The 22,847-nt window shown below is 39.6% G+C and overlaps 1 protein-coding gene across 2 annotated transcripts in view; it reads left to right on the top strand.

Annotated features, from left to right (window-relative positions):
* The window catches only part of LOC131223159 (uncharacterized), a 31,933-nt gene extending 13,990 nt beyond the window's left edge, over positions 1-17,943 (top strand). Inside the window, exons 4-9 of one of the 2 annotated variants that reach the window (XM_058218473.1) lie at positions 5,632-5,784; positions 5,877-5,975; positions 6,061-6,189; positions 7,688-7,867; positions 12,373-12,489; positions 17,622-17,943. In XM_058218473.1, coding sequence (XP_058074456.1) covers positions 5,632-5,784; positions 5,877-5,975; positions 6,061-6,189; positions 7,688-7,867; positions 12,373-12,489; positions 17,622-17,801 — 858 coding nt within the window. In that variant the 3' untranslated portion in view covers positions 17,802-17,943. The remainder of the gene's footprint in view (positions 1-5,631; positions 5,785-5,876; positions 5,976-6,060; positions 6,190-7,687; positions 7,868-12,372; positions 12,490-17,621) is intronic. The other variant, XM_058218474.1, reaches the window with a different exon arrangement.
* Positions 17,944-22,847: the final 4,904 nt, after the last annotated feature.

Here is a 22,847-nt window from a genome sequence, read left to right as displayed (position 1 = left end):
ATAGTGGTAGTTGTGCCAACGTGGCATCGACTAGCACTGTGAGTCATTTGGGCTTGAAGCTAGAAGCTCATCCTCAGCCCTATAGAGTCTCCTGGGTTGATGAAACATCCATTCCAGTCTCGCACCGCTGTCTTGTCCCTATTCAGTTCGGATCTTATAAAGACACAATTTGGTGTGATGTTGTTCTTATGGATGTGGGTCATGTCATTCTGGGTAGGCCGTGGCTCTATGACAGGGATGTTACCATATTTGGTCGTTCAAATGTGTGTACATTCTGGTTTGAGGGCAAGAAGGTCAAGCTAAATCCTCTGCCACTCAAGAATACAACTGAAAAAGAGTTCACCACACAGTGGTGTGGGCGGCCCAAAAGAAGTGAAGGAGTCGAAGTCCAAGTCCAAACCGCGCCATATTTTGAATGCCAAAGACTTTGAGCGAGAGACGGAGGCGGACTCGATGATATACGCCCTTGTGGTTAGGGAGAGTGTACTAGAGACTAGCGTAGAGTTACCCATTGCAACCATTCAGGTAGAACATGAGTTTCGTGATGTTTTTCCTGATGATTTACCGAATGAGCTTCCCCCTATGAGGGATATACAACATGCTATTGATTTAATCCCTGGGGCAACTCTACCAAACCTCCCACATTACAGAATGAACCCGAAGGAGCATGCTGAGTTGAAGAGGCAGATTGATGAACTCCTAGAGAAGGGTTTCATTCAAGAGAGCATGAGTCCGTGTGCCGTGCCTGCCCTTCTTACACCTAAGAAGGATGACACATGGAGGATGTGTGTTGATAGTAGGGTCATTGACAAAATCACAATCAAGTATTGATTTCCCATACCGCGTCTTGATGACATGCTAGATATGATGGCTAATACTACTATCTTCTCAAAAATCGACCTCAAAAGTGGGTGTCACCAAATCCATATACGCCCTGGTGATGAGTGGAAGATGGCCTTCAAGACAAAGGATGGGCTATATGAGTGGCTAGTTATGCCTTTTGGGTTAACTAATGCCCTAAGCACTTTCATGCGTGTGATGACCCAAGTGTTGAGACCCTTCATGGGGAAGTTCTTGGTTATATGCTTTGATGATATCTTGATTTATAACATGACTAAGGAGCAATACCTCAACCATTTGAGGCAGGTTTGTGGGATCCTAAGGGCCGAGAAGTTGTACGCCAACCTAAAGAAGTGCGCGTTCTTGTCTAGTAGTGTGATCTTCTTAAGTTTTATTGTGTCAGTTGAGGGCGTATCGGCGGATCCCGAGAAGGTCAAGGCCATCGTTAATTGGACTGAACCCCGCAATATTCATTAGGTGCGCAGCTTTCATGGCTTAGCCACTTTTTATAGGCGGTTCATTTGAGGCTTCAGTTCCATTGTGGCTCCCATCACGGACTGCATAAAAAAGGGAGAGTTTCAATGGACAAAGGCCGCCTCGAAGGCCTTCAAGGAGATAAAAGGTCAAGATGACTGAAGCTCCAGTCACGCGACTTCCAGATTTTTCAAAAGCTTTTGAAGTCGCATGTGACACGTCAGGAGTCGGCATAGGAGTACTTAGCCAGGAAGGGTACTCTGTCGCCTTTTTTAGTGAGAAACTGAATGAGGCGAAGCAAAGATATTCCACCTATGACAAGGAATTCTACGCGGTAGTGCAATCACTACGCCATTGGCAACATTACCTGTTACCGCAAGAATTCGTCTTGTTCTCAGATCACGAGGCCTTAAGATACTTGAACTCTCAAAAGAAATTAAGCCCCAGGCACGCTAAGTGGGTTTAATTCCTTCAAGAGTACACTTTTGTGCTTAAGCACAAGGCCGGTGTAGAGAATAAGCCTGTCGACGCGTTGAGTCGTCGAGTCGCATTACTCAACTCCATGAACGTTGAAGTTACGGGCCTTGAGTGCATCAAAGAAGAGTATTCTAAGTGTCCAAATTTTGGGGTTGTATGTATGTCTTTATTAGAGAGTCCGTCAGGAGCTAACAGTGAGTATTTGATTTTGGATGGATATTTGTTTACGAGTGACTGCTTGTGCATACCATGCACCTCCCTTCTCGATTTTCTTGTCTTGGAGTTACATTCAAGGGGGTTGCAGGTCATTTCGGTCATGATAAGACCATTGCCCTAGTGGAGGATAAATTTCATTGACCAAGCCTCAAGCGGGATGTGGCCAAAATTATAGGGCAATACCGTACTTGTCAACTGGCAAAGCAGAGGAAATAGAATACAGGATTATATACATCTTTGCTAGTCCCATTCATCCCTTGGTAAGACATAAGTATGGACTTCATGCTTGGACTTCCCAAGACTATTCGAAAGTATGACTCCATATTCGTTGTCGTGGACCGTTTCTCTAAAATGGCCCACTTCATTCCTTGTTCTATGACCTCCGACGCCTCTCATGTTGCCAAGCTGTTCTTTAGTGAGGTTGTCAAACTGCATGGGTTACCAAAAACCGTAGTGTCTGACCGTGACGTGAGATTCATGAGTTACTTTTGGAAGACACTATGGCACATGATGAATACTAGGCTCCAGTTTTCTTCTGCCTACCACCCTCAGACCGATGGCCAAACTGAGGTGGTTAATAGGAGCCTACGGAGTTTACTTCAATGTTTAGTGGGGGAGTATACCAGGATATGGGACGCCGTACTATCCATAGCCGAGTTTGCATACAATAGTTCTGTCAATAGGTCCACAGGTTTAAGTCCTTTTGAAGTCGTTACTGGTTATAAGCCTAGGAAACCTGTTGATCTTATCCCCATGTCATTGTCCCATAGGCCATCAGAGTCTGCAGAGTCTTTTGCGCATCACATACATTCATTACATCAAGAAATCAGGCGAAAGATCACTACTAGTAATGAGCATTACAAATTTTCTGCAGACCTACATAGACGTTTCAAAGAGTTCAATATTGGGGACTCTGTGATGGTCCATATCAGGCCCGAGCGGTACCCTCTAGGGGCCGTTCGTAAGTTACACGCGCGTAGCGCTGGGCCCTTCAAAATTATAAAGCGAAACGATCTCAATGCGTATGAGGTAGATCTTCCACCTTCCATGGGAATTAGTTCCACATTCAATGTGGAGGATCTAGTTGCTTTTCAGGGACCCGCTGATACTTTGTCCGGCCCTTCGCCCACTCATCCTGATGTCCCAACCTTACCCTTTGATCCATGGCCTCTTCCCGACCTTTCATCCCAGCCTCTCATCCCATACCTAGCCTTCACACACCCAGAGAGGAAATAGAGGATATCCTGGACCATGAGATAATTTTCATGTCGGATGGCGGGTTTCAAAAATACCTAGTTAAATGGAAGTCACGCCCAGCTTCGGACAGCGTGTGGTTCACTGAGGAGGAGCTTCAGAGACTTGATCCCGACATCCTAGAGCGGTTCAGGAGTTTTATTTCGCCAGTGGCGAAATCTTCGTAGCCGGGGAAAGTTAATGAGGACATCGTGCACACGCACGCCCGCACACCACCACCCCTACGCACGTACGTATGCAGAAGGAGGACCCCACTATCGATCTGGCTCGATGACTACGTCCAAGGAGGGCCTCCTAGCTAGAAGACAAGTTTTGGTTCAGAAAAGTGTGCCCGATAGTCAAGAAAAGCCCATCATGGGATCTCATGATTGTGGCCCACTCGTTGGATTGATTTCATATTTTAGGTTTTGCTTATTGTTATTATTTAGAACATTGTGAACGCTTTAGATTTCTCTATTTGGTTTTTATTTTAGTTTACTTCATTGCCTAGTAATAGGTTGCGCACATGGTGCGAGTTTTGGGGTATAGGATTTTCCCTATAAATAGGCACCCTTTGTAGTTCTTTTGATTCATTGAAGTTAATAAAAAAATTCTTGCTTTATTTTTCTACTCTCTTCGTGAGTTGTGGAAGAATTTAAAAGTGGGTGCGAAGCCCTCCCTTTTCGAAGGGTTAATTACCGTGGTGCGAAGCCACATCGATCCCAATTCACCCCCATCTTCCATCATCTTTTTTTCCATCTTCCCCCACCATTCATACTTCGAATGTCCTTTTGTTGCATCAGATTTCTTCATTACAGCAGGTTTCCAGATTTCGGCCCGCAGGCGAGTTGAAACTTTGGCGGAGCACCACGCACAAACCGTACATCAGATCGAGTTGAGATTTGGGAGTTTTGGAGTCCATCCCTGGCCAACCAGGGCCAAGGTGACCTTTTTCTGAATAGTGGGCCCCACACACGTGCGGCTAGGATCACACGCATATCCGTTTAAGCCATTGTTGCTGTCCACATGCGGGATCATCTTTTGGCTCAGGTTTTTATCCTCTTTTATCTTCTCATAGCCGTTTTTCATGAATCCTAACTCTAGATTACATGATCCCTAATTGATTTGCCCCTTTTTATTACCTTAGGGTTCCTTGAATTGATATTAGGGAATCCCTTGGATTAGGGACTGATTTTTGCATGAGTAGTTGATTTTATTTCCCTTTGACATCGTTTGGTTTATAATTGGTCCAGTCCTAGCCTATGTCGGCTTAGACCCGCATAGATTCCCCTTTTTAATTGTATGTTTGGATTTTCATGTGGGACGTGGAATTCGTGTGATTGTTTCTGACTTGGTAGGATCTAAGCCTGAAATCTTGCATATCATAGTTAATTTTCCATGTCCTGTGTCAACATGTGATGTCACAAGATCAAATTGTGAATATTCTCACAAAGACTCTAACAACACGATTGCCAGACATTCTTTTCTAGTTCGCAAACTGTTGTTGGTTGATCACCCGCATTATTTTGAGGGGAGGTGATAGCTATATGGATTCTTACCATGTATAACTAATCCTGATTTGGCGTTATTTTATCGCCTTCCAATTCCATGTGTTGTTATCTTCCATGTATATCTGTTACCTTCCTTGTATACTCATTGTATTCCTCTATTTAAACCCTATTGGGGTAAAGCAATATGTTAAGAAACTACAGGAGAATTCTCCAAATTCCCAAATTCCTTCTCGCATTTTCATTGTTATCACTATGAAGTGGCTTCCCCAAACATATACATGGCAAATATGAATAAATAATGGGTTTTGTTTATATATGAGGCCACCACATGGATGTGCTATAGGCCAAGCATGATAGTAATTGAACAATTCCAACCATCCAATTGTGTGAGTTTTGCCTGTTGAATGTGGACTGCTGCTCTTTTTTTCTTTTTCTTTTACTCAAATATCCCCCTTTCAGGCCACAGATTGGATGGCTACCATAGTTTGGTTGACTGATTGAATGGCTACCCTATTTCAATTGTCTTGCATTGAGATGTTACCCATCCACATGGTGCCCACCAAACCAATAGTATTGTTCCCCAAACACAAGGGCAGCAAATTCAATAGATGTTTCTGGTGAACACTTCACAGAACATGAAGCATGCACATCATTGCATTATTTTTTCAAGAAATTACTTATGGGGAATGATATTTAACCCCACCAGGATAGATAGCAGCATCCATTCTATCTACTTTGGTTAATACATTACCGCAACATCATATCAATGCACTACCTAAAGTAGAAATATTGGATGACTCTATCTATCATGATGGGCATAAATAGTGTCCCTCTTATTTCTGTCTGGCTTTTCACTAATTAGAAATCTCAATCTAGACAGTCAGAACTCACAAGAAGGAAGGATGAAGCTGTGGTTTCTAAACAGCATGACAGGGATGGTGATGTAGATGGACAGCTTATGAGACATGAGATTTCTCATGAAGAGCATCCTCTGAGCCTTGTGAAGGCCAGTGTTTGGCATCAGTATTTCCAGGTAAATAAACTTATCACCATTAATCATTTCTCACTCAGCATCTTGGAAGATACTCAGTTTGGCTGCTAATGGCAGTATCCTTTGTTTACTAGGATTCAGAGATTGCACAGCAGATTGATCGTGATTTGCAACGCACCCACCCAGATATGCGATTCTTCTCAGCAGATTCATCCTTTGGCCAAAAACACCGGGTACTTGATACCCATGCCCACTTGCATGTCTTTTAACTTAGAGATGATTTTAGAGCTAACTGGGTTATGCAATCCTATTTTACAGAAAGCAATGAGAAACATTCTTCTCCTATTTGCCAAACTAAATCCTGCAATTCGTTACGTACAAGGAATGAACGAGGTCTTAGCTCCTCTTTACTATGTATTTAGTACGGACCCTGATGAGCAAAATGCTGTAAGAAAAGCTTCATGAATTGATCTTTTTCCATTACTTTCTTTTCTTTTTGAGAGGAACTAAACCTGAGTATGTGTATGTGTGCACTTTTTCTTATCCTTATCTTTTTGTTTCTTGTTATTGATGGTCCCTAAAATCTTACAATGTTTCAGATTTTTTAGGATGGTTTTGGAATAGATTCAGTAGATCGATAAAGAGGAAATGACCAATTTGTCATGTAGTATTCATAACGAGGGACCAAGATCAAAATTGCAACTGCATTACTTCAAAGTTGGACTCAAGAGAAACATAATTTCATTTTGAGGCTACTTCCTCATTGCAAATGCTAGGAAAAAGTCATTCCAATTCTTTCATTTCCTCTTCACAGAACTGAGTTTTCAGGTATATTCGATTTTGCATTCAAACACAACATTAAGTAATTATTAAGGGTTCGAGAGAGTTGTAATGTGAAAGAAAGGGAAGAATGGCAAAGGGGAGCATAATTAGTAACACCCACTTACACAAGAAAGAGGTCTAAAAAACAGAGACTGGTGAAATTCAGTTTGACTATAAAATTTCTCATGTCAATGTAATTTCCATGTTGATTATTTATTTATTGGGTTTATTGATTCAAGAATCTTAATGTGGATAAAGACTCAGCATGATCCATCAGCATTCTAATGGATTGAGCCCCAGCACACATTTCAACTAAGTCTGATGTTCTCTTTTTCAAATTAATGTTATTAGCTTATTATATAATTTTTAACATTGTTCTAACAGCTAAAATCTATTTGACTTCAAGAAATCTATTTGATTTCTACCTCTCAATAGATTTATTAAACAACATGCATTTTGATTAAAGAGAAAATCATTATAAGAACTTGCACACATCAGGTAAGACCAGATGTGTATTGTCGTAGGAGGAAGGTTCAATCGCACTTAAGATTTAAGTGCAACCCGGTCATTTTAGACATGTGAACAGTGAAATACTCAATTTGAACTTTCCAAGAAGTCCACAAGACTCTTTATGGGCCATAGTGAAAAGACAATTCTCCCCAAAACAGGCAATTTTGATCATTTCAATCTGAACCATCTATTTGGTAGGCCCATCTTGGATATACTATTTCTGTAAAAAATGATTTTGATAGGATTATCAGAACCATCCGAGCCATGGCTTGGAAATGACAGTTATAAAATATGGCCAACATTTTCTTGTCAGGATGATCTGATCAGTGTGATTCTTTTGTTATCACCCTTGAAGAGTAGGAAGGACCAAATGGATGGTTCAGATAGATGACCGGACTGCCCACATGTCTAAAATACCTATGTACACTTAAAATCTCAAGTACACCCTGGTGCACTTGAGCATTCCTCTTGTTTTAGTTATCATATTAGTACAGTGCATGTGACTGCTATCATCTAAGCCTTATCCCAACTAACTGGGATTGGCTTGTGATGGCTAGACTCCTAAATTGAATTTCATTTTCTCACTAACCTCTAGGGCACTCTTATCTTGCAGTCAAATGCAGAAGCAGATAGCTTTGCCTGTTTTGTTCGTTTGCTAAGTGATTCTGTAGATCACTTCTGTGAACAATTAGATAATAGCTCGGTTGGAATCCTCTCTACTCTTGCACGTCTGGCAGAGCTACTTAAAGCCAATGATGAAGTGTTATGGTGGCATCTTGAGATCTCCAACAAGGTAAACAAATGAAATTGCAAACATGGGCTGCAGACGCATGCACGTGCGCGCACCCACACAGACACAGAGACGTGTATAAAATAAGGACACGTCTTTTTCTTCATTAAAAAGCATATAGTGCGAAGGAGCTGCAGTGTTGGATACAGGTGACATGATCGTCAAATACATGTCAACATGGCATTAATGACAAAATATTGCTTATCTTAGTTTTATTTTTTAAGAATCTGAGTGTCAGTTCTTTATCTCTTTCTATCACCAGAACTACTATTATGTACTACTAGTTTGAATGAGCTTCTCTACATTCTACTCTCATATTTAATGTGATCATATGACTGTACGGATGCCTTGGCTCGTCAGGTTTTTGAGTTTACTGTCTGGTCTTAAATTCTATAGGCACATACAGACGCATGCAATCAAACGTGAGATGTCTTCAATGTGCAACAAGGTTTTGATGATTAGATGAACTGATGTGTGCGGGCAATCTATTTCAAGTATTTCTTTTATAGGCATGCAATACTTCGCATATGATTAAATGTTGATGAGATTATTAATGAGGATGCTCATCCACCTGCATACGTTAGCCCAATCATATAAACAGTTCGCCTGCATATTTATTAGCCCTGATTATATAACTCATTTGAAATAAGAGTACTTAATTTCTCTCCAGTGAGGCTTAAAAGTTGCTTGATATCTTCGAATTTTGGGGAAACTGCCTGAATGAAACTCAAGGCTTCAGGTGCCTGCAGCTGAGTGAATTATAGCATGCACATGCAGGAATTATTATGCAAATTCTTTGAGCTTTATTTTTCTGACACAATCAAGCATATTCCAGTCACCTGCATTTCAGTCTACTATCCAGTTCAACGATTAGAAACTTGAAACTTGACAGTGGAAAAAAGTCTGGCTCAACTCAGAACTCAATTAAGCACTCAATCAAGTCTTCCTAGTTCAGAAGTGTTATCATATTTTGGGGCACAATTTGTTTCAAAGAAGAAAAAAAATCCCAACCATTTGGTCATCCATACAAGTGTAAATTGATCGAAATGTTTAACTTTTGCAACCTTGATCTATGCCCCCGCCTAAACTGGTTGCTAGCTGTTCGGGTCACAAAAAAAAAAAAGGGGGGGGTTGCATGGTGGGCTCCTTTGCTTAACATCAACTTCCACCCACATGGTCATGAGGGGTGCTAGCAGGATCTCTGACATCTTGAGAACTTCACATGATGTCAGGGTGAGTAGAAGGAGATCCACACATCATCCGAGTTGCTACTTAATTGTCTTGCCCTTCCATTTTGGCAGTTGAGTGTGGAAGAACTGCCCTAGATGCTTGTTTGCACATGATATACTGTTGATCCCAAAAACTTGTGAGAGTCAGGCAAGAACCTTAAGCATTTGAATGAGTGAGAGAGCCCAAGTGTAAACTAGAGCTCAAGGGAGAGACAATTGAGCTTGAATGCTTTTAACATGATTCCATTCAGTTTTCTTGCCTAGATGGGTCTTTTGTTTTTGAAGAGAGGAAGGGACTTCCCACTTGGGTAGTCACTACTAAGTTTTACATGGGGGAGTGAGACAACCCAAGTCTAAACTAGAGTTCATGGGGGAGAGAGCCAATTGAGCTTGATAACTCAAGTATTTGGAGAATTCTTCTTGAGTTTTTTTGTATTGCTTCAACCGAAAGTTGGGTTTAAATAACCACTCTACAAGTCTATATAAGGAAGCCTATTTAGAGCTTTTCTATACATAGTATATTACAACTAATGATAACCTATGACAACTCATACACACAATATTCTCACCACCAAAACCCCCCCTCAAACTGATGTGTAATAATGAACCAACATCAGTTTGCCACGGAGAAACCTATGATGAGATGAGGTCATAATTTTGGTAAATAAATCAGCAAGTTGTAGCTCTGATACCATGATAACTCAAGTATTTGGAGAATTCTTCTTGAATTTTTCTGTATTGCTTCAACCCAAAGTTGGGTTTAAATAACCACTCTACAAGTCTATACAAGGAAGCCTATTTAGAGCTTCTCTATGCATAATATATTACAACTAGTGATAACCTATGACAACTCATATACACAATATTCTCACAGAGCTTGTATGCTTTAAACATAATTCCACTCAGTTTTGTCGCCTTGATGCACACTTAGATGGGCTTGACTTCCCACTTGGATACTGACTGGTTGGTGGGCCCTGCATGATCACGTGGGGGCCCTACTTTGGGTTGATATGAGGGAAAAACTAGTGATAGTAGTGCCTTATGATTTATGCTTTTTGTACAAATGAAAAAGGTCTAAAACTCCCCTCTAAGGGCTGTTGTAGAATAGTACCTCAAGTTATGGCATTTTAATAACTGCGGCGGTAGGTTCGTCATTCTTTCTCAAGCCCCTATAAGGCTTTATTGGAAATGGAATCTTTATCATGATGTGATGATAGATGTCCTTTTTGAGAAAAAAAAAAATTTATTTTTAGCATTTGTGCTTGTGTCGAATTCTGCCAGTGGGAGTTAGGAACCTAGGAGTAGCACCAATAGGTAATAAGATGAGGTAATAGTACCAGCACCAGTGGGTAATAAGAGTGAGGACTTGTGATGCAACATGCAAGCAGATTCACAATCCTATGGGGATCCCACTTGATGGGTTCCTCATGATCATAGGTATGAGCCCCACATAGGGTTGACATGAGGGAGAAACTAGTGTTAGTAGTTCTTTATGATTTATGTTTTTAAATAAAGGAAAAAATCCTAGAACACCCCTCTTAAGGGCTGTTGGAGAAATAGTTCTGTAAGTTGCAGTATTTTAGTCATTTCATATGGCATTAGGGCTGTCTTTCTTTCTCAAGCCTAAGCGTATATAAGGCTTTATTGGGCTTGGAACCCTTATCATGATGTGATGATAAATGTTCTTTTTGAGAAGAAAACTTTATTTTTGGCATTTGTTGCTTGTGCCGAACTCCACAAGTGGGAGTTACGAACTTGGAGTAGTACCAATAGGTAATAAGATGAAGGAAAATAGACTTGGACTGACAGTTAGAGGGAGTGAGTTGATGCAAGTTGAAGCTCTAAAAGGGCAAGGGGAAGGCCCAAAGTGGAAGGGGGTAGTAAGAAAAGACTTACCTATGGTTTAACTGAGGATATGGCCCTCGATAGAGTAGTATGGAAAAACATGATCCACGTAGCTGGCCCAATTAGTTGGAATAAGGTGTAGATTATCACAATGATTTTTCACTTGTGTCAGCATGTGTTGCTAACTAGATCTCTTCTTCTTTATCTTCCAAAGGATATATCATCAGGCTTTCCTCATATCTAAATTTTTAGTGATCGTGTTTCAAAACACTTTGTGTTCTGGTCTGTAGGATGGGATCTCTAAAATCTCAATTTTAGACAACCCATTGCACCAACCCGGTCATTACAACCTCCTGTTCCATTATTCATTTTGGTTGTACAGATGTTAGGCATGTTGTGATGAGAGGGGCAGAAACATGCAGGTGATGCAAAGCATCTGGGACTCAGGTGGGTGGCCTGGGGCATCTATGGTAGCAGCGTTACATCACCGTCAAGGCTTCATGCTCAACAAGGTAATATCTGGTGCACCACAATGCAGGGGAAGCTGGCGAGTGTCCCGAGTTGCTTGGTGCATTGGGTGTTGTGTCACCCATTGAAATGCTTGTGGCAGTTTCTGGCACACAGCAATATGATGTAGAGCCACTTTCAGGTGTCCGGCATATTTTAATGCCAGTGCTCTATATATGGGAACTTCAATTTTGTGCTTGATTCTTGCTTGATGTGCGAACCATTTTTTATGCATTCTATAGGGCATTCACCATGTTCAAGCAGCACATCCAGGGATTAGTGGTTGTGGTAGTATCAACAGTCACAATGGATGCCTTGCCTGGCCTTGACACCACTCCAAGCTCCTCAGTTCGCGCTGTCGCATTTTGTGATTGTCGAACTCACATCACCATGCTAGATGAGAGAACTTGATCAGCAGTGCCACACAGTCCCACACTTCCTGATGTTTGGAGCACCACATGGGCAATGCATATTCACTCATTGACCAGCATCATCCAAATTTTCATCTTCAAATACTCTATTGAGATTTTCGACTACTTGGTTGAGGGTTTTGAGTACCTGCTTGAGATATTCAAGTTTCAAGTGCTTGATAGAGGTTTTTTGGATTTTGAGCAACTTACTCACCATTCAAACTTGAAACTGGCCTTGATTAACTCAGCTTTGTTTACACCAGTTTTTCAAGTTCTCAATCAAGTTTCTAATCACTGATCTACATGCATCAATGGTATTCTTTCCCATGACAGTCTTTTTAAAAGAGAACTCCACTGTCCTTTCAGTTTGTGTTGGGTAAATTTTCATAAAAACCAGTTAAAATATGCATCTCTATAAAGAAATATTATCACGCACAAGTGCAGAAGCATCTGGATGCAAGCAGTTCTTTCCAACCTCTAGATTGATAACTGAGCTGATTTATTGTCCTATATTCAGGTGAAACCACAATTCTATGCATTCAGGTGGATTACTTTACTTTTAACACAGGAATTCAATCTCCATGCCATCATGAGAATATGGGATTCTCTTCTCAGCAATCCTTTTGGGGTTCAGGTACTTCGCTGGCACTCTAATTCATAAGATTTTCTCTAAGCCCATACACACATCTTGGCAACTTCTTATAAAAGCAGTCATCATTTTCATACATGTTTGACTCACCTGGTTTGTCGACTGGCCTGATTTTTGGACAAGATCATCTCTGGCCCTCCTGAACTTGGATGTCCTACACACATGCTAGGTTGGCACATGTAGAATATGCAGAGTTGTGTGCAGATCATGCACCTGGTACGGCCACAACTGAACTTGGATGTCCTACGCTCCTTCTAGGTTGGGACATGTGGCCTATGCAGAGGTGCTTGCAGAGAGTAGCACGTGGGATTAGCAAATCTCCACCAATAAATTTATGTTTCAAAGGTTTTAATGTTTTTAATCTAGTCTCAGCAGGCTATCTTCCAATTTTCCAAGTTCTATTTGGATGAGTCAATGAAACTAATCTGATCTTGGATTTGGATTCGGTTCTTGAGGCTAGCCAAACTGAATCAACTTGACGGGAATTCCAAGTTGATCAAGAAATTATGATTTTGCAAGTTTGTGCTTGTATATATCAGGCACTTTGCTGCATGCTTTTTGTGAAGAAGCTCCTTGGCAGGACCCTTGTTGGCCTAAGTAGACTGAAAATTTTCCTCAAGCTGGATGGCTTAAACATTGCCATTTGGCTTGAGCATCTGCATTAATTCCTTATTTACTTATTTGTCCATTTTTCCATTGCTTGTATTTTGTGTGGTTACGTATGTGACCTCATATTCATGTATGCCTCGTGTGCCAGTTTCGGCTAGCTTGTATGCACCCGCTGTTTGGTGTATTGGTATCATTATATGTATTGATGACCGTGGATACTGAAACATATATGGATATCACCAATATTATTGCTGGTACCCAGAAAATATTACTGGCTGAGGGAAACATTTGGGAAACATTGAGAAAAAGGTGAAAAATTTCAGCGAAACTTCAGGAGATGCTCAAAGACACGTGTTGACAAATTTAGGAACCAAAATATTACCAAAAAAAAAAATGCACAATAAGTTTTCATTTAATATAGGCCTAACCATGTTTTGTTGTAAAAAACGAGTGCAATAGTAACCATAATGTGTCTATATCATACAAAAGCAAGTAATAAAAGTAAGTAAGACAACCAAAAAAAACAAAAAAGGAAATGAAAAGCATACCTATCTAGCTATCCTTCAAACCCATATGGAGTTATGAGGTGGCTCAAGTCATCATCTCCTACTCGGTTGGCCATAGTATGGTGCTCAGGTCATGGACCGGTTGTACCAATGTAGATATTCTCTCAAGTACCTCCGGTACTCATCCTCCCCGAGTGGTACTGCATAATAGTAACCAATTGTGGCTGAGTAAGGTCTCTAGGGAACAGATCTCCAACTCTGACTCCTAAACAGAACCGTCTTCAATCATACAAGTAGCTCGAATATCCCCCCCTGTACCCACAATTGTAAGCATTCTCTATAGCTGCCCATATCCATAGCTGGACGACTATGGCTGAGTGTCATGCCTGTAGTCATACCCATAGCACTCTCCATGTGGAAAAGGTGGGATGGAAGTGGAGCTCCCATGCTCTAAATTAATATCCATGGATGACATGTTCGATGCAGGAGACTCCCCATGGCCATATGGGACCCTCTTCTTTGTACCCTTATAATGCTCAACATACTAGCTAGGCTCTCCTGCTTTGCATGAGGATGATGGACGAGATCCATGGTCTCGATCATGAGTGGCATGGTCAAAGATACCTCCTCAATGAACTAGCTAACCGATTGTTGACTCTGACCGGTTGTGTAAGCTCTACCACCGCTGCGTCCACCCTCGATGCTTCTACCTCTACCCCCACCATTATTATTGCCACCCATGTGGACTAGCTTCAATCCCCACCATCACTACTGCCATCACCCTCTTTATCATCGTTACCACCATCATCACCCCTGCTGCCATTACCAGATGGGGTTAAAGTCTAATCATCATCGTCGCTCAATATGAGCTGACATCGTGGAGTATGCAATGAAGATACCTCGTGACCCTCATTTGGACGTACTGGACTGTTTATCAACTCGTTGAAAGATCGGCCTAAGTCCTCTGCTCCTCCATAACCTTGTTGATGCCAATACCTATGGACGCTACTCCGCATACCACTGTAGCGGGGCTTTTCTCAACATTATCTAAGCTGACTTCACCTACTCATAAAGTAGGTCATCGGCATTATCATCAAGACATGCCTCTGCATCTATTGGCATTAAGTCCAACGGCTCACAATCTATAAATTGCCTATGCTCTACTCATAGCTACCTCTCTTTAACATCATATTATATTGATAAAATATCAACTTTTGTAGCTTCCCATAGCTGAGTCTATTCCCCTTTTTTGTGTGGATGAGCTAGTTTCCCTCACATTGTGAAGAAGAGACGGTCTGGGTGAGCACACGGATCACCAATGACTATAGCGTGGGAATGTCGAATCCGTACATTGACTACCACTCGCCCACCAATCCATCTCAAGCATGTCTTAGTTCATATGTTCAATGCTATAGTTCCATCACAAACCATATTTTTTAATACTTGAACTAACACATATACTCACATGGCATCATTGTATCTCTCGATGCTCTTGTGGTTGCGGACGAGAATATACCTTTAGCATCTTGATAATGTAATAGCAATGTTCAAAGTATCGGTATCACGACAAGTTTCGTTGGCTGGGGATATGAAAACAATATTGATATCGCCAATAATATCATTAATAACCAGAAATGCGGGAAAACATGGGAAAAATAGTAGAATTTTCAATGAAACTTCAGGAGATGCTAAAATATACATATTTGCATATTTAGGAATAAAAAATTGAAAAAAGAATACATACATAATAAGTTTCGATTTAATGGAGGCTTAAAAGCATGTGTTGTCGTAAGAAATGGTCTAACCATCCCATCCATCCCATCTAACTATCCAATCATCCATCCAAAAATCCATCGGTATTGCAGACTATCGACAACTCATGATATTTTACCAAGAAATCATCAACAACTGAAAAGGAAACGAAAGATTGTGGTCTTGAAAAAAAAAAGAAAAAAAAGACTAAACTCCTCAAGATATGCCCGCAAATATTGTAAATTGTTTGATGCATACTCCCCTCCATTTGTCGTCCATGGCTCTACCCGACGTCCCTTAATAAAAATACAATAAATATCGTCATGGACATGAACATCACTTAAGGGTGTTTCTAAAACAAACATCCATACATGTTTCCATCCATGCATGTATGCATACATATGCACATCCATATATGCCTATCCATCAATCTGTCCATCTATCCATCCATCTATACATACAAATATTTAATACATCCATCCATCCATGCATACATACACTAATACATCCATCTGTGCATCCATGCACGATTCATCCATCCATCCATCCCTGCATACATGTACACATATATACATTATCCATCCATCCATGCATGCATACATAGGTACATAGATACATCATCCATCATCCATCCATCCATCTAGTCATACATCCATGACACATACATACATGCATGCTTAAAATGCATATATACATACGTGCATCCATCCATAAAATAATGCACCCATCCACACATACATACATCATATATCTATCCATACATTAAAAAAATTATGAAATGAAAAAATTGTTTTTATAAATAAACATATTTTTCAATAATTTTCAAATTATTAAAAAAGTACTCTCTTTCTCCAAAAATAGAAGACATCATTCATCAACATCCATCCATAAATTAAAAAACAAGTATTTCATGACAAAACATCTTTTTTAATAAAACAAAATTTTAATTCATTTTCATTTTTTTTTAAATGAAGAAAAAAAAATCCAAAACATTGAAAGTTCGGTTTAATTGATGAAGAGGCCAACTCTCATCAACATAGTAAAATTTCATTCATCAATTACTAATTTTAGGGGAGAAATGGAAGAAAATAGGATTTTCCTCATTTCCCCCAATTTCTACCCCAAAATGTTGACATTTTCAACTCAAATCCATGTCAATGTGTGAGAATCATCTGTAGACATGGATTTAAGTTGAACTCCATGCTAAAAAAATGAATATTTTAAAAAAATTTCCCACCTTCCAAGTTTTGGCCCACTTCTGCTCTTGTTGTGCCGAGACTCTCAATTCCAAGCTTTGAAAAAAAAAAAAAAGATCTGGTCGACATCCATCCACCTCACTTTCTCAATTTCTTTAAAAAATCCCCAAAAAAAATAGGTCTTTTCTTTTTAAAATTTTCATATTTACCCTAATTTCACACCTCCAAAAGCATCTGTGTTGGTAATAATATCGAATGTATCACTGACAAGCAGGAGCTTTATACTGGTGATACGATCTATATTATTGGCATGTTGATATATCGGCACCACACACGATAATATCACCGATACAAGGAAATTCTCTGGTTTCTGGGTGTTTTTTTTAAGCCACCTGGTGCTCCAATAATATCAGTGATATTATTGATAATATCTGCGATATTTTGAACAATGTATGCTCCTATATTTATGCATGCATGCTTGTTCGCTAATCTGTATGTTTTCAAATAGATGTCTGGGAAGCTGACCCCTAGCCTGCATTTCAGTATTAACATTGTTTTGGTATATAATTGCCAATTTTCTTTATTTCCTCTTCATAACACGTATGCATGACATATGCTGTGTCCATGCATGTCTCTATGTGGTCTTGCCGTATGTGGGTATTACTGCATGTGCATAATCATGTCTTTATATTTCTGAGCATGTATGTATTTATGTATGTATAGTCAAGGTGCTCTATATCTGAGTATGTATGTATAGTCAAGGTCCATGGTGGAATACTGAATTCAAGTGAATGAAACTGTGGGTTCCATAAATTTCTGCATGCATAGACAAAATAGAACACTACTTTCAAGCAAATGTAATTGTGGTATAATGATTTTCATAGAATGCAATGTGGATGGCATTCTTGTATGGAGCATGCATGCTTATGCAGATGCCGCACTGTTAATCAAGTGCTTTTTTTGCAAGTAAATGCAATTATTTATGATGAAATACTCGTTCTGTATCTATTTCTGAATGTATGATCTCAATCAAATTCAATTGTGGATGATGCAGGAGATGCTGCTACGGGTCTGTTGTGCAATGCTACTATGCGTAAGAAGCGAGCTGTTGAAAGGCGACTTTGCTGCAAATCTGAAGCTTCTACAGCACTATCCCCATATCAACATAGAATACCTCCTCCAAGTAGCACAGGAGCTGAGCCCACAGTCCAATAGCATTCATTTATCTCTATGACTCGTACATTGTGTATGTGTTACAGGAATTGGTCTTCTTGGACGAAAAGAGAAGCAGAAAAGAAATGGCAACAGGAAAAAATTGCAGCCACATTTTTAAGTATTTATCCCTGAATGTGAGTGAATTCAGGTGCTTGAAGCCATATTTTAACATGGTGCCTGGCCATGATGTAGGTGTGTGTATTCTTAAGACCTGTAGCCTCCAATATAAAATAATTTTTTGATGGACCATTTTCAATCCACCAATTATAACAAATACCTAACATTTAATTTTTAATGGCACACTGAATTTCCCTATATATATATATATATATATATATATATATATATATATAGGGAAATTCAGTGTGCCATTAAAAATTAGTATGCAATATCCTACAGAATAAAAACAGATAGGATAAAATACAGCCCCAGGTAAGCACATAGTATAAGTAGTAACTGGTTTAACAAACCATGGGTATCTTTTATTAGAGATGTTTTAGGTTTATGATGCATGTGTTCTAGTGTGCCCGATCTGTACAAATTACCTAGACTGTTGAACCGATCGAACCTATGATGGATAACGAAAGTCCACAATAACTTCTGTATTGGAAGATCCCATGTACCCATGTTTGGCCTTTTCACCAAACCATACTTGTAGCTATTTCTCATGTACTTAAATAGGCCACTGATTGAAGAACAAGGACATTTGAGCTTGGAAGAGCTTTGGGGCATCCCTATCTTCATTGATGCAATCAAATCAATAAATCTGGGTCCCAAACCATGGGCCCCACTTGCACGGATTTGCACATCATGAAATTATTCTTCTGATTCGTAGGATCATGTAGGCTCTCTGTTGGGCATCAGTCACCGACATGACAGTCATCTCATCAATCTGTACTTCAATGCTCACCTTTAAAAAAAAAAAAAAAAATGTATGGGAATTGATGTTTGTGAACATGGTTTTACAATGAGAAGCGGTTTTTTTTTTTTCCTTAAATAAAAGAGTGAAAACTTACTTTGGATTGGTGGAATCTAAAGGGTAGATTTGGAAAGGAAAACATCAAATCTAAGGAAATCTGTGGAAAAGAATCCAACAAAACCTGTTTGTTTTAGCATATGTCACTTCCATGAAAATGTAGAACTGTCAATAGTAAAAAACTGAGAGCTGTTTCTCAAAACAGGTGGAAGTAAGGATTATCGAGTTTTTTATGGGATTAAATCGCTTTAAAATAATAATAATAATAATAATCAGGAAATCCATATGGAAAGGAAATTTGTCCACGGCTGACTTTGTTTTCACAAAAGGTGAAAAACATCACATCTGTGGAAAACAATTTCTTGTCCATGGTCGAAAACATGATTCATCCAATCCAAACAAGCTAGGAAAAAACTTGTGTATAGGTGGAAATCTGGATCATCTATTAGGTCAGCCTTACTTTTCATGGGTCACACTGAAAATTCCACAGTGATGCCACACGACCGTCACTTTTCAAACGCAGGCCTCTGCTTTTATAATTGTTGAAATTCTCAACTAACAAGCCCCTAATTTGATTTCTATGATTATCCGATAAGAAATACATTGAGGCATGGCCCCTCCCTCTGATGGGGCCTACCATGAATATTTAAATTACTGAAAGGTTGGCTTTGATAGAAAATCTTTGTTTGTAATGATGCTCGTTTTGAATGTCTTTGCAAAAAAAAATTTATGAATATCTTCCTCATTGATGAAGTGGTTTTTATCAGTTTTAGCAATGTTGCACTTCTGAGAAGTAACTTTGGAGAATGATAGGGTGCTGGGCTTTGTAGAACCTTAACTATGGTGCAGGGGCCTTCCCTGCTGTATGCCTGTCATTTACACAAATCCCAACTGCCCAAAAGCGGACCAGCTTTGTGTTCAAAAGTCTAGTTGATTAAACAATATCGACCTCTTAATGAACTGTTTGTTGGTTGGGTTGGACCATTTGCGACTATTCATCTTTATTCACCATGAGATGTCCACCTATTCATCGGCTAGGATCATAATTTCAAAGTGATTTTTGGACAAGAATCCATCTACAGCAAGTCTCACTATTCGGGCAGTTCTGACTACACCTGCACGCTACATGTACTGCCGTGGAGCCTCCCAAACACCTTGGTTGTGGTATAATGCCTAGCATTGCAGGGTCCTATCATTCCCTAGTGAAAAGAGCTGAGCATGTGATAGAGGTCCGGGCCATGCCGTGGACCAAAAGAATGGGCGGTTGGAAAAAGGAGTATAAGCGTGCATAAGTGGCTCACTGGATGTAACCCAGATCTCTAACATGGGTACAGGCAACCCAGATCACTGATAGGTGTTCCACCAGTGGGGCTCCAAGTTCCGTTTTTGACACTTAATGCTGCCTCATGGCTAGGCTGATCAGTAGGTCTGATTCGGATTGAAGAAGGGGCACCCATTTATAAAAGATGGAAGTAGAAAGCAAGGCATAATCTTTCAAAGGAAAATCATATCTTTGTTGTTGAACCAAGCAGACGCTTGACACAATGTATGGGTGTTGGGGTGAGGCCCAAGGCCCAACAGAGCCCCACACATGTTCTCAATCAGACTCATCTTTCAGCTTAAACTCAGCTTAATCTCTAATCTCCACTATATATAATGCTAGAGAAAATGTACATTTTTGCCTTTCAAATTAGTCTTAGATGAGTCGTGATCTTTGAGATTGGTAGGACATTAAATGAGGTTTTGAAGTTAGATTAAAGTATTGATGAAATTTTAAAAATCTATATGCTTATAGACCTATGGCTTGGATTTAGCCACCTAAACAAGCGGCTTGGATTTTACCCGCTTCTCTCATGCTCTTTTTTGTGTGAGTAGCACACTCCCTCTCCCTAGGTTTTTTTTTTTTTTTCTCTATCCCCTCGAAAAATCTCTCTTTCCTCTTTCCACAAGCATTGCATATGCCACATGCCACTTCCCTTGGCATATATAACTTGAGTAGTTGTGGACAATTTTGTGTACCCAATTAGTTTTCAAAGAATTAAGAAATTTTGAATTTTAAAAGGACATTTAAGGAGATTTTGAATAGAAAAGGGTATTTATGCCATTTAAAATGTCTTCAATTGAGAGCATTTTTTCCATTTAAAAAAAAAAAGAATAAAGAAAAAAAAGATGTGATAGCCCACTACCCCAACCCCATCTCCAGCAAATCATCACAGTCATCACCAAAAGTAGAGCACCATTTCCACATGCTTTTCTTTTCTTTTTTCTTAAATACATGCAAACACGCATTTGACACACACACGCATGCCGCAGTGGGATACTGGGAATTCACCATCTATGGTATCGAACTTGTGACCTCGCGTTGAATCTCCTCAGAGTCTTCCACTGAGGTAAGAACTCGAATAGTGCAGTATTACTTGCTAGTGCTAGTACTTGAGAGAAATTTGGGTGTGAATAGTCATAAGTGGCTTGATGGTTGTTAAGTTTGACTGATTTATTATTTGAATAAAAGATTTAAAAGATTAGGAAAGCTTAATTTACTGACAAAAAGCATTTGAAATTTTGTACCCAAGTAGGTTTTATGTGAGGGAGAGTGGTGGCACGTATTGATAATCACCGTCTTCTTTGTATATTTATAAGTTAGACATAATTGATATCCATGCTCTAACTTAGTGTTAGAATATATGATATGCATGTACAACTCTACATGCTATGGAAGAGAGAAAGTCTCAAGTCCAACTGATTGGACCACAAAGAACGGTCCAACTAGCGGATAATATTTAATCTATTAGGTGCATATGAAATCTGACCTTTCCAATAGTTGGTCCCACCATTAGGATCATCTACTGTAAAAATCATCCCTATCTACTTATCAAGTGGGTACACCATATAAAATAATTTCTAGCCATTAATAAATAGTAAAAAAAAACATGGTACAATTGATGAAGAGATATTTTTAGGATGTTTTCACAAGGTGATCCTCATGATAAGGCCAGTATATTAGACGGGTCAGATGTCACACGCACATGAAAGGTTCAAAATTATTGGGGTGGACCATAACTTGTACTATCTTCTTTTCTTTCTTTCTTTCTTCGTCTTCTTCTTTCTTTTTTTTTTTTCCTTTCTTTTCATGTATTCCTGTATTCTCAATTAAATATAAAATACTATTTTACACAATGTAGTCTCTTGTTATTAAGAATGTATGCAAGTCAAATGAAACTTTAGAAATGTTGAGGCCCACATTAAATAGGTCAGGCCTATAGTCACCCTATATCACGATTTAGGGCTACAAGATTCAAACCCCATAAAAATTTGAATATATGCCAATCCATATGGCATGTAGTTTCACATTTTTATCATGATATTTTCTGTCACAGTTAGTAATATACATCCATATGAGAAGACTGCTTGCTTGAGTCATCCCTTCGTGGTGATTTGCTTTACCACGGGAACATATGTGCAGGGTCATGGTTTTCAAGAACAAGCAACCAATTTAATGATCCCTCACAACATTAAAGCTCACAATTGAAATAAACCGTGTAATGTGGCCCAATTGTGTTTTGTTTCATACATGCATTATGTGGTGGCTCTACCACCACGTATCTCCATTGTCACTCGATGTGCTGGAATTTAATCGGACCATGTGCTGCCATCAGAGACGGAGCTCAAAGTTGTTAGGTCAAGTACATACTTGATGAGCCCCATCTCTAATAGGCATATAGGCGTCCACTCATTCCATCCCTAGTAGGACTTGATCTTAAAAATTAGGCAGATCTAAAAATAAAGTGGCAGCCACACTTAAAAGAAATGGCGGAAACGGAAAAGACTACCGTCAAAACCCCCATAGGACCACTATGATGTCTACATTTCGTCCAACCTGTCAACCACGAACAAAACTACAAATATGGTTGCCATTCAAAGAGGTTACTTTGGTAGGCGTCTTCATCATATTTTTTGGTGGTGTAGCTCAATTGTGTTATGTTTTGGATACAGATAGCCTACTGCTTCGGACCTATTTATAATAATTACGTATACGATTAGCTCACCAGTATGCTCATCAAAATAGAAGTCCTCCGGTATCACGCATAG

This window comes from Magnolia sinica, chromosome 13, assembly GCF_029962835.1.
Source record: "Magnolia sinica isolate HGM2019 chromosome 13, MsV1, whole genome shotgun sequence".
Taxonomy (NCBI): domain Eukaryota; kingdom Viridiplantae; phylum Streptophyta; class Magnoliopsida; order Magnoliales; family Magnoliaceae; genus Magnolia; species Magnolia sinica.
Note: the sequence above shows the minus strand (reverse complement) of the source record. Positions and strands in the feature narration are given on the sequence as shown.